Raw genomic sequence first — 13,169 nt, 5'->3', positions numbered from 1 at the left:
CCCTCTATCTTAACTGGTACAAAATTCTAGGCATTGTACATCTCTGGTATTGCCTGTACTAGCAAATCCTGCTGCCTCAAGCTGTTCTTTCTCAAACCCAGTTAACAGCACAAGCCCCTCCATTCTGATACTAAACCGGGCAACAGCTTTCATTTTCCATCGGGTGGATCCAATCCAGCGCTGCATGCAAAAACCGCTGCGATTATCAAAAATAATTACAACAGGATTACTGCTCTTTAGAAAACTTGAAAATTAGACTCGCTACAACGTGAAGTCTTTGTCAATGTCTTTTGTAAAACAACAGGCCACAATATTTGTTTAATTTTATAACGTTTGCATTTAGTTCACCTGCATATCCTGATTGAGAGGTTAAGGTTATGGACACATTTATACAGCACATACACAACACTTTCTGTTAGTGTGTGGTGCAGCATGGCATTTGCTTGGTTACAAAAGTTGTTACTACATTTCCAATTACCACTGGGACAGCGATGTTTAAATATCGAAACCCTGTTTGTTTCAATGGACATTATCCTGAGATGAAACCGGTTTGATTTCGGACTCTTGTCAGCCCCAGATATCGTTTACCTCAAATTCACTTTGATGGAGGTGTTCTTAAACCTCTGGCTGCAGAAGGAAAAAATAAGGCAGAACAAAAGGCATTGCATGAATTATGCAATAAGATAATTGATAATCTCTGACATTTGTGGCTGAATATTTAATTGTTGACTGCAGATGGAATTAGCAACAGCCGTAAGTTAGAAATATAAACAGGATGAGTGTGACAGATTGGTTTCCTGTGGTAGACAACAGTGTGGCATATATGAGGGAAAGAGGGCAGTAGATACATACATAACTATTAAACACAACACTGCTACTTAGTGTAAGTTTAGAAATACTAATGATGGAAGTCTTGAACAGACTGTCAGGCAGAGAAAGTGCTTTTTGAAGCTATTGCATTTACTTAAACTGCTTTTGTAATAGTGTACATTTTCACAAAGGTCAAACCCTAGGCAATTCACATATTTAAGAAGATAAAACCTGCGCTGTTTCTTTAAGGTCTGTAGCTATGGGGCTCTATGTTGTCATTCACAGCAGCCCTGGCTGTCAAAACACATTACACCAGCTCCTATTGGAACTGATCTTTCTCTTCACAGCTGTTTGCTGTTTTTCATACACTTCAAAACAAATAAGCAAGCTTTCATTGCAGTGATTTCCTATTCAATTCTGCAGAGAAAAGGATTCGCCATCTTTCCTGAAAGCCAATTTCTGCATGGGCCAGAATATCCGAAACCTACATAGAAATAAGGCATAAAGTAGTAATTGGATACAATTTGTTTTCGGCCGTCAAAAGATAGAGCCAGACAGGGCGAAGAGCCACTGTCATGCTTGAAGTGGCTTAGAGAGGTGCTTGTGCAGGCAAATGGTTCAGAGAGGGGAGAACAGAGCTATAGAAGTGACATTCTTTTCATGATACCTCTGTGAAGGGTAATGTGGTATGTTCATTTCCCCCATTGAGCAGGTGCAGTTTAACAAAGCAAGGGCTGCTGGACCTGTGCTGGCATCCACTCATACATGAACACTGCAGCAGGTAAAAAGCCCTCAAGTGCTGGGCTGTAGTGACGGCTGCTTATTTCTGTCATCTGCAGCACCACACAAGACTCTTTTTTTTTTGGCTTTCAGTAACCTTCTTTCATCCCTTTGCCTGTTATTACAACCAGTCTCAAATATGACATCTGGAAAGATGAATAATGTACACCCAACTGTAATAAAGCTCCAGTTTCTAATCATGGTTGTTTTATCAGATTTTCTGAACTCTAGTTTCCAAATCGGCATGAGCACCACACCAGAAATAAACAACTCAAGGCATTTAGTTTAGCTGTAACTCTTTGTTTCTTTTTTGTTTTAGATGTGTTATTCATGTTTTTCCTATTAGAAGAAAATTGACTGATTCAGTTGAAGTCAAACTCAGAGTGAAAGCAGTACTTAGCTGTTAGATTTTTTTTAAACAGACCCTTACAATAAGGAAAAACCAAGTCACTTGTTATATAAAAGAGCACATTGACTGTATTTATGAGTCTCCCTCCCTTGTATAAAATCGTTGACTCTAATATCTCCTTGTACACTTTGCTACACACTGCGCCTTGTAGTTAACACCTAATGATAACATGAAAAACAGTAATACTAATTATAAGATTTGATTTGACCTCATATGGAGTATATATAAAGCTACCTGTTTAAAACAACACGGCTGGCCACCCAGTGTTCAAGGGTTTTTCAACTCCTGCACAGTAAAAGTTACGTTTTTATTTTAACCTGGTTCTAACAAAAGAAGACATTCCTTTTTTTAAAATGTCCAAATAAATGTATTTCAGATGAAAACAATACAAACAATCAAAACAAAGGTTGCTGTGTGCAGATTTGGAGCAACAATAGAAACACAAACAGAATAAGGTTACAGTATTTAGAAGAGACAGCAAACCCAGGGGACAAAACAAGAAGGGCATCCTCAGAACATACTGAATCTATGCAGGAAAAAGGGAAGTCACTTCAGTCTGAGCCAACTTTCAAACTTGTGCTTCATGATGTTGGCTGGCACAACGCTCATGCATGGTACTGTTATTGCAGTGCTTTCTAATGGGACTGGATCAAGCTTCTTAAAGCATTCTTAGTTAAAACAAGAGCTAAAAGAACCGTTCTCTGTCCAGCTCTCCACTACCCTGTAAAATCTTTAGGTAATTAGGAACCGATGGCTTTACTGGGCGGAGGTTCAATTGGTTTCAGATGTGCAGATGCTTAATGACCAGGGCAGTGCAGTTAAACCTCTTAATCTGGCAGAGACCGGACATGGGAGGCTACATTACCCCCAGAGTATCATGCAGTCCAGGTTACAGCGCTCACAGAAGCAGCCTGATCTACACCAGGCTCATGCAAACAAACTGGGGCTAGTCTGACCACATTTCAATACTGCTGCTGTTACTTTACAAAGTATGGCACTTCGGGCTCAATTCTTAAACCCACTTCTTCCAAACTGTCATTTGCACAATTTTTTTTTCAGATAGTCGAAATTTAATAAAGCCCAGAAATAAACAACTCGTGATTTAATTTAGGGGCCTGTGATTTGTCTAAAATGGTTTCATTCTTGAAGAGCAAATTATGATTTTTGTTTTGGTTTCAGACAAAAAATGTACTACTGGCGATTTAGAGTATGTCCCAAGGTTAGTATAACTATTGAAACAGGTAGGGGAAGAAGGCGCTGACGTACTTCCTGCTGTAAGGGGCACGTGCACCACAGGAGGCACTGCACTTGCTAAGTAACAGTCCACGTCAGTGTCTCTGGTCTGCTGCTCTCTGTAATGTACAAGATATTTTAATGATTTAAAACAAAACCAATAATTTACAAAACAAATTACTCAGTCGAGAGCGAGGCAGCTTGTGCATGCAAAATGTGAAACAGCCACACATTGTAGGCGTTTCTTTAGTCTTACCTTACCAGTTTGAATGTATAGTATATAGCGTATTTGAAATTTAAATTACAATTAACGCACTTTGTATTCTATTTTTTTTTTTTCTAAAGCGTAATTTCCAGCAACTTCTCTTACCTCTCCCTGCACTTTGTTTCTGCTCAAACTAGGAAAAAAAAAACCAAAACGATATATTTGTTAACCAATCCCTTTTTTTTTTTTTTTTTTTTTTTTTTTTTTGTAACGCTAAATTAAATGGCCAACCAATAAGATTGCAGGTAAGGTTTGATTTTGGCACAGCATCAACACAGACTTATAATGCCAGACACCTATCACGCCATAGTTGGGCTGGCATGTTTGCCCCTCTTCCAAACTAAATAAATATGAAATCATATGTGTGTGTGTTTATAGGGTAACGCAACCAGGTATGCAGCAGTTCCTGTTAAAGAAACCTTTTTCTCGCTGTCCTTGCCTATACCAGAACACCATGAAAAACTGTCGCCCGACTCCCCGCCTTGCTGTTCTCTCGTTGTGTCTCCGCTATCCTTCCCTTTCTACCCAGTTTAGCCAAACCTGCGTGTATTTCAATATTGCCACCACGGGATTTCGATTTTAAAGCTGGTTGGCTCTTTTGAGTCTCAATCAAGGTTGAGCGCTTCCCCCTAGTCCTTATTCAAGCAGTTTGGTTGGAGTGTTGGTGTGTTTAGTGTTTGAAAAAAGAAAAAAAAGAAGAATTTAGCTGCAATTAATCCACAAGAATATCATTCCCCCTTTATTTCTAACTTGATAAAAGCACAAAAACATGCCGAAGAGAAAGGTACGTACATACGCTAATTTTGCCAGTTGCTTACCTGCACTAAAAAAAAAATTATAATAATCAGTAATGCATACATTTAAACTAAAATATTTTATAGTAGGAGACTGTTTCGTGAAACTATATATATATATAATGCAAATGTTATTTGCGAGTGTTGGACAGGTACATATGTGTGCTTATTTGTCTTTTATTTAAAAAAAGAAAACGTTTTGTACGAGAAAATACGTATGGGATCACGGTGCTTCACTCAGATTTCTGCTGTTCTGTCTCTGCATAAAGAGGAAGCGACGGTTGCCGATTATGTGTCTCCATGCTGGATTACAAACAGCAGCCATAGCGCCCCAGAGGAGATTTATATAAAGACTGCAAGGACATCAGTAAAAGGAAGGTCTAATCGGAGTTCTACTGAAAATATCTATCTTTACAGGCGGAATAAACCGCGCAATAAGAGCTGTTTTATGGATTGTACTTATTATTATGTTATGTATTTGTTGCATTTGACTTAGTTTTTCTGTATTTTTCGCTTTCCCTCCATTGTCGTCTCCCCCTTTTTGAACTTGTACTATGGTGCCAGATGGTGACGCTTTAACCATTTCAACCCAGCAGGGGGCGTAAGGATAAACATCACGGCTATCTCAATAATACCTCAGAGCCACAAATAGCAGTTTTGTTTTACACTCTTTGGCGGAAGGGACGGGGCTCACTGCCATTTTTTTCTGTTATAATTATCTACAGTTTCATAAACTTTATACATAGCTGTCTACCTGTACAATGCAACAATCGTACGACTGTACCTACGAGATTGTTTCTGTTAGGTGCCCACTCTGCTGTCGTGTTGCTTCGGTTGATCATGTGCTTGTGGATATCAATGCAAACGGATGCTTCTGCAGCATTGTGGGATCTGTAGTCTTTGTTAATTATTTAAACGGCAAATCTGTGCTGTTTTTTTTTGCACCAGAGCAGTCGTTTTATTTACAGCCTCCAAAATGAACAGTTCTATTAAGAAAAAACAGAATGTTAGTACAATGTATTTGCCTTGATAAATGTATGACAACGGTCGTCTTTACTGTAAATATATTAATTTACAAAATACATTGTTATCCAAACTATCAAAGAAAAAAAAATCTACTTGCACACCAGCATTCAAATAGAAATTGTAATGAAATTTACAACATTGTAATGAATGAGCTGTAGTGAAGACGAAGTAAAGGGGAAAATAGGCAAAAAGTTGTATAGCCTATATAGTTTATTAACGTTAAAATTATGTAATTATTTTTCTAAATACATTGGGGCAAACTTTGCACTAAATTCAAAATTATGGGCCAATACACGTGTAAATCAAATTGACAGATTTGAAAGCAAATCTTGAGTTACTGGTTTGCAGAATTTATATTATCCCCATGTCATCATGCTACTCTGTTGAACTTGCTTTGGCCATTTAATTTCTTTATTTCTCTCTAGCTTGATTTGAGCAGAAAGGTTAGTGTGTAACAATGTACAGCAGAGCATGTTTCTGCAGCTCTTCCAAAACCTCAAATCACAACAGACTTCTGCAGATATTAAAATGCAACAAGGGGTACTGGAACAACCCAGAATGTTTTTTTTTTTATTAGTATTATGACTGCTAAGCGTGGTTAGAAACTCATACTAACTCTGCACCCTGTCTTGTTTCAAAACTGCCACATTTCTTCTGTGCTTCACCTGCTATATTTCTTACTGGTATAACTACCATCCACTAGAGGAAGTGTTGCAGGGGGACAGGTTTCTGGTTACACTCCATTATACCTGATGTACTAGGAGGTTGGACATGATCCTGAAAGCTCCAGAGATGCTTTAAACTTCATTAAAAATGCCACCTGGATATGATAAATAAAACAGAAAATTATACAAAGCGAATCTCTAGACAACACAAATACATTAGTTAAGATACCAGTAATATTCTCACTTTTTAATACTGTCACCTAATCTAACTTTGTTTTTTTATTTGAAGAACAGCTGTTAAGTTATTAGTTTTGTATTTGTACAGAGCCTTCCATCATTCTGCGTCGTGCCAGTATTGCAATAGTAAGCCCTGTGTCTGTCTAGACTTTGTTTCAAGAGTAGGACTAACCAGCTGTAGCCTCCCAGTCCTGAAGAGTGCTTGTTTTTATTGATCCTCTCGTGATCTCATCTTGGGGTTACATCAGTCTGTTCTTCCCGAAATCCAGTTTGTTCAGCTGTTCTGAATAAAATGTTTCTCTTTTTTTCCTACAGGCTGTAGCTGTAGAGGGTGATGCCAAGGAGGAGGTAGGTTTTGTTTTGTTTGGTTGTCATGCCATCCTGAAGGACGTAAGAACTGCGAACATCCTATTTTTTTAAATAAAAATAAAAGCATGTGGTCATTCATGTTTTAATCTGAAGATTGTACGGTGGTGCTTGAGTACAGGTGTTAACAAATTAAAATCACCTATTGACGTGAAGCACATACGTCTGTAAGTGGGCAGTCCTTCAGTTGCCCCTCATAAGAGGAGGCTTTTAATGCTTGTCCAGTTCCTAGTAGCTGATTGATCCCAAATCATTGTCCAGTTGAGTCACAATGGTCCAGCATCAAGAATGTGGCTTGGTATCCTATTCCAAAACACAAACCACTCTTTGTAAAAACATGTCCCCTCTGTCCTAAGTCTGTCTCCGTTTAATTTGTAACTGTGTTCTCATCCTGGTTTCTGTGCTCAGAGTAAAGGCTAGGGTTTACTTTTGAAGAGAACCCTCCGTCACTGACAGACATTAGCGGACGAGGGGGGCCAGCAGCTACTCCTGACCTCCCTTTTCCTAGAGACATGACTAAGCATTGAAACTGTCAGCTGGTGTAATGTTTGTGCAAATTGCAATACATACGGCCCTCCTTTTTGTCTATTTCCAAATCCTTGTGTAACACGTACTTACCACAACACTGTTTTAAGTGTGTACAATACCGCTTCATTAAGCCTCATTTTAAAACTAGGCCGAGCACTCCAGTATGAAGTGGAATCTCAGTGGTGTGATGGCAACAGATTATGACATCATTCTCCAATGAGCATTCAGCCCTGGGGGTGGGTGGGACACAGAACAATCCTAGGCTTGTTGGACACAACGTGCATCACTTCTATTAACCATTGTTTGCGTCTGTTGTTGCATAAAGCTCAGACTCAGTAACAGAATATACAATACTACATCTACAAAACGTGTGCCAAAAACCAGGGTGAAGACCACTGTTTCAAATTCAAGAACGGGCAGAAACAAGGACTGAATTGTAGCGTCTGATAAATCACAAAATTTGAATGGCCAGATGGAAATGAAGGAGGTACACTACCTTTCTACACCCGATTGTGGTACGATAATGGGATCTATTCAAATAGGGCTGTTTCTGTAACCGGGTATCCAAATAAAACATCTTGAATAAGAGTCTCTTTATGAAACATGTACAAGCTCCTTATTTAATGGTTTAAAGGTCAGTATTTGGATTCGACAGCTTTAGAATCAGTTGAGTTGACCCCGATGTGTTATTTATTTATTGCACATCACTAACTTATTTTGTTTTCTTTACGTAGCCACAGAGGAGGTCGGCAAGGTTATCGGCTGTAAGTATGTTGTTTCCTTCTGCCTTAAACATTATTTTATAATATATAATGTTGATAAAATATGTTTTTTTTTTGGTTTTTCAAATTTAGAAACCAACAGCACCGAAACCGGATCCAAAACCCAAAAAGACAGCAGCAAAGGTAAAGTGACTATGCAGAATCAACAGACCTGCCAACTGTCTAGCAAGCCCCTTTTTCTGTTTATTTTTCAAAAAATTACTTCCTTGCAAGTTTCTCCTGCCACCACACAATAGATTAACTTCCTGTGCAGCAGTATTCAGACTTCCTGCGTAGCATAAACAGTAGGCCTTTGGGTGGGACCCTAATTCCCACTCACAATAACAGTATCAATGGTATGGTGGCAGGAAAATAGTCTGCAAAACTATTTATAACTATATATTATAAAGTTGTTATGCCAATGAAAGGTAGTTACTAAACAAACAAAAAAAATATGTTAACCTTACTGTAGAACAGGGGTCTCCAACCCTGGTCCCGGAGAGCCCCTATCCAGCAGGTTTTATAGGTGTCTTTATATCATCAGTGGCTAAAGATCTGGAACACCTGTTCATCTTGACTAATTAAGCCAATAATTGGTTCAATTAAGTAACTGAGCGATTAGTTGAAAAGAAAACCAGCAGCCACAGTAGCTCACCAGGACCAGGGTTGGAGACCCCTGCTGTAGAGTATTGTTAATCAACCATCAAGAGTTAAACAAGAAAATGGGGTTGATTAATTTAAGTTTATTGATGTTTATGTAATTTGGTATTGGTAATATGAAAGAACATCGAAATCCTGTCCTACAAGCTTTAAGACTGTGGTGTCTTTATCCACAGGCCTGAAACTGAGCTGGTTCTGTGGCTTATCTCACTGGACCAGCCAGACACAGCATACATCATTTGTGTCAGTTTAGCACAGTGTGCACTGGCTGCCATTTATATCTGAGGTCAGCTGAAAAATCAGAGGTCTGATTCATAAGTCTTGAGGGGAACATTTTGCCCCGGATCTGAGTTTGCACACCCCTGCTCCAAGATAAGAATAATAAATGAGGCCCAGTTTACCAGTAAGACTTTGCGTCTCTTCCCTAGCTGGAGGGGCGAGTGCAGGATTTTATTTATTTTTTTAAATTTTTCAGCGCTTAACAGAGTGTATCCCCTGCAGAAAGAAAAGGCTGTGAACGATAAAAAGGAAGACAAGAAGGCAGCGGTGAAAGGAAAAAAGGGTGTGAAAGGTGAGACCAAGCAGGAGGATACAAAGGAGGAAAACCACTCTGAGAATGGAGACACCAAAACCAACGAGGTACAGTGTAGAGGGGGAGGAGCCTGGGTGGGTGTGGTCAGACAGGGCTGGACAGCCTCCTCCCCACAAGATATATAGGATGGACATACATTGTAGATCACCATGGCCTTTATCCAGTGTATGCACATGTGGTCATGCAATTTTAACTAATACTATCAATGGGTTGTGCTAAAGCATGTCCAGATCAAGGGTAATCACAATTAAAGAGGCACAAACCCATGACTTGATTATTGAGATCTCCACAGAAATCCAGTGCTGATGTCAGATGAGGGTAATTAGTGTTGATTGAGCTCATTTACCATTCAGAGTATAACAAGTGAAGACACAGATGCTTGGATTTGTGATTGCTGCTTTTCTTAGACTGCAGAGCAGCAATCTACAAAAATCTAAGCAGCTGTTTCTTCACTTGTTTCACATGGAATGGTAAATTAGCCCAATCAACACCAATGACCCTCACCTGTGGAGAGCTTGCTCCAACTAATAAAATATTTTTTGTAGCACTACTGTAAAAACTTGGTGTGACACTGGACAGAGAAACAGGCAAACAGGGTGTGTCTCCAAGTACCCCATATTCTGAACTGGATGGACATACAAACAGACTACATACAGTATACCGCAATATATTATGTATTCAGTATATCTATAAACACAGATAGACTTGGCAGGTGAAAACAACAATGGGCAGCCACATTCTGGGACTACACCATGGGTCCCAGCGGTTGTCCTCACATAACATTTTTTTTTCGCTGTTGATATTTTGGTTTTTACAGACTGACTGGGGTGAAGCTCATTATAAGCCATAGCACTATTACATTTTCTGGAAGTACTTGGGTTGCTTTGCTCATTGACTTCCTGTGGGGATGTATTGTACCCCAACTGACCCAGAATGCTAGTGTAGGGTTGGGGGGGGGGTCTTTTATCTGTAAGGCAAGAGGTGAACCTCTAATGTTGGGACAGGAAATACTTTCTTTGCCTGAACTAAAGTGAAAGTCTGGTAAACAAAATGGTCAGCTGTTGGAGAGGTAAGAAAACTATTAACTTATTTGAATATGGTTATTAGTTTTTTTTTTTACTACTAACTCAAATTATAAATTGACTACCATCCAGATAGATTGCTGTGTACTGTAAAATCCTCTAAGCAAATCCAGCTGTGGCTCATCCCAGCGGTGTAGACGTTCATCAAACGTTCTTTCAGATTTACCTTTAGAAATAATTGCTGTGTCACACTATTTTATGGATCTATTTTTAAACATATATGTGTATTAAGGTTTCGGTGATTTATAACAAGGAAAAAGGTTTATTACAATAGCATTTTAATGTTGCATTAGTTGTGCAAGTCTTTATTGAAGTAATTATAACGTTTCTTGCCAGTACCTTAGTTGCTTGTTTCTATTGCCATTGCATTTTCTTAAGTCTGTGTGGAGGTGATTTCACCTGGGTCCACCTTGCTCTTCATTGCTAGTTGCCTGCCATATAGATACATGAATTAGCCAAAGGGGCTTTTTAGCATCATCATCTGCCAGTTTGTCTCCTGTTGTTTTACTGGCGATACACAGCATTGCTAGATGGTGCTGCACTTATTAAATAAAGACCTGTCTGATGTAGCCTACACTACATATGTCTGTGGAAGGCAATTCGAACTGCTGCTGAACATGGCCAAAGCACCTTAAAGTGATGGTAGTAGCAAAATACAGTCTAACTTCATTATAACGAACCCCCCTGGGACCTGGAGAAATGTTCGTTATATCAGGTTGTTCACTGTAATGGGGTTTGGCAATTTGCTGTATCAGAAGAATGAAGAAATGCCCAGATTGAATTGAACATCTTTATACAGTATTCAGTAGCTCTTTCAAGACAACACTGATCAACATTTAAACTGTATATTTAAGAAATATGTATACAGCAATTACAGTTTGTGTGAAGATGCATACGTCACACGTGATTCGCACTATAATAGGTTATCTGTGAATCAGCCTTATCTTCGAATTCGCCTACCAAGGGCTTTGTTTTCACTGAGAGAATAAAACATCCACACTGGAGAAAGTTCAGTGTCAGTCACTATCGAGATCGTTTTATCCGGGTAGATTTTGTAAAAGTGATCGTTCTAATAGGGCTAATTTCCATTGAAAAAAAAACAGTTCTTGCTGCTTGGATCGTTAAAGGGGGTTCGTTATAGTGAAGTTAGACTGTAATGCCATACATTTCTAATGCCATACACCTCCATTCATTAATTAGGTCTCACTTTTGTAGTTTTTAAAGTAGCCAACATGTATTTTCATTTTAAAACTTGATAGCTGGTACTACACAAAGTATTCTGTTTGCAAGCCTGACTTACTTTCATTGTCATTGCACCTGGAGAGTGAAATTGTCCCCACCCCATCGGTGTCGCCTTCCCTGTCAATAACCATCCCGCTGCCTACCCTAATGAGTGACATGCTTTGCAGCCAGTAAGATGCTTTGACCCCAAAGACACTACAAAAAATGAAATGACCCAGGAAAAGGAAGTGCAAAAGATTTCCTGAAAGCGAAGGCAATCAAGACCTTTCTTTCCGTGTATGTAGTACCAGATGTCCTGTTTTAAATTGAAAATACACGTCTGCGGTATTGTGTGTTCTTTTGAAACTGCACATTTGGGACCTACGTGTACAGTGTCTAGTGAACGGAAGTTCACTTTTGAAACACAGTGTTTGAGTAAGTGCAAAAAGAACAACTCTGAATGTGTAAGCATCATAAAAATTGAAGCAAAAAGGAAGAAAATTGAATTTTAAGCTACTCTATAGTTTTGTGACTAGGGCCATAAGACGCATGTATATGTGCATTATTGATTGATATATAACAGGTCTTTAACTGTTAGTAGTTGCTCAATGCTGTGGTTTTTGTCAGAGAATCTACTCATGTCTTGTTCCATTTCGCAGGAAGAGTCCGTTAAGGCCTCTGAAGAGAAAGAAGCCCACCCAGAGTAACATGCTGTCTGCCCTCCCATCTCTGTTGTCCAGTATCTGTACCTCCATGAAGTATTGTTAACAGAGGAATATTTTTATCAACTTTTTTATAAATAAAAGTTTTTTTTAAAGCATGAATTTCAGAAAGGAGCGCCAAACATCTTGGTTGCGTGGGGTTAAGAAGAAATTCCAAGAGGAAGGACTGAAACCGTGACAACAAGAAAAACATACACATCAGCGAGGACAGGAAACCCTTAAATTTTAAACTGTGGTTGTAATAGTTTGTATGATACCTAAGAGGGAAGTTTGTGGTAGATTTTAACTTTTGGTCTTTGTGTCCCCTTTTCATGTGTGCAGTTCTACCCAGCAACTGTTTTAATTTTCTCCATATCACATTTTATTTTGGGTTGGTTTGCTTGTTGTTTTTGTTTTTTGTTTTTTTTTTTTCCAGGGAGGCCTGGAAAAAAAAATAGGTATAAAAAATAATACAGTGAAACATTCCAGTTATTTGGGGGATGGCTTTATAAAAATTTGAAAAAAATCAATATTTTAGTGATATTGTAAAGTGTGAAAATACTAGGTTTGTGGGGTTAATTTTATTGATTTTTATACAATTAAGAAGAAAATCATGTAAAATAAGTTTAATGAAAACCAACATCTCTTTGAATGGGCAGATGGATGCGTGTACCCAATTTCTTTTAAACGTTTTGCTGGATAGATCTTAATAATATCTTAATAAAAACAAATTTAAAAAGAGAAAAACACTCCTCGAAGACCATTGCTTGTTTTGAGTGTTTACTTTTTGTGAGGTGTTAGTAGGGAAATTACCTTTTAGAGCATAATATGTGTAGTTCACACATATATATATATATATAATATATAAATTTTTGACGATCCCTTTTTAAATTGCATAAAATATCGTTTCAGATCACAAAGGGCTTCAGGTGAGGAGCTGAAGCTGGCTACATGTCAGTTCAGCCTAAATATTTTCGTATAAATTGTATTGCTTGTTTGACATTTCCTGTGCTGTTTTATGGTTTGTAGTCATTCAGAG

At 38.5% G+C, this 13,169-nt stretch overlaps 1 protein-coding gene across 1 annotated transcript; it reads left to right on the top strand.

The window, feature by feature from the left end:
• Nucleotides 1–3,934: 3,934 nt before the first annotated feature.
• On the top strand, nt 3,935–12,893 carry LOC117430249 (non-histone chromosomal protein HMG-14A-like). Its single transcript, XM_034050104.3, has 6 exons — nt 3,935–4,281; nt 6,535–6,567; nt 7,848–7,877; nt 7,968–8,018; nt 9,036–9,173; nt 12,089–12,893. The coding sequence occupies exons 1-6, from the start codon at nt 4,267–4,269 to the stop codon at nt 12,134–12,136; spliced, it is 315 nt and encodes a 104-aa protein (XP_033905995.2). The 5' UTR covers nt 3,935–4,266; the 3' UTR covers nt 12,137–12,893.
• Nucleotides 12,894–13,169: the final 276 nt, after the last annotated feature.

This window comes from Acipenser ruthenus, chromosome 26, assembly GCF_902713425.1.
Source record: "Acipenser ruthenus chromosome 26, fAciRut3.2 maternal haplotype, whole genome shotgun sequence".
Taxonomy (NCBI): domain Eukaryota; kingdom Metazoa; phylum Chordata; class Actinopteri; order Acipenseriformes; family Acipenseridae; genus Acipenser; species Acipenser ruthenus.
Note: the sequence above shows the minus strand (reverse complement) of the source record. Positions and strands in the feature narration are given on the sequence as shown.

Excerpts from the sequence above, each read along its gene's own strand:
- LOC117430249 (XM_034050104.3), top strand. Across the intron at positions 7,878-7,967 it reads GGTCGGCAAGGTTATCGGCT|AAACCAACAGCACCGAAACC; the intron begins GTAAGTATGTTG and ends TTTCAAATTTAG. Across the intron at positions 8,019-9,035 it reads CCAAAAAGACAGCAGCAAAG|AAAGAAAAGGCTGTGAACGA; the intron begins GTAAAGTGACTA and ends TATCCCCTGCAG.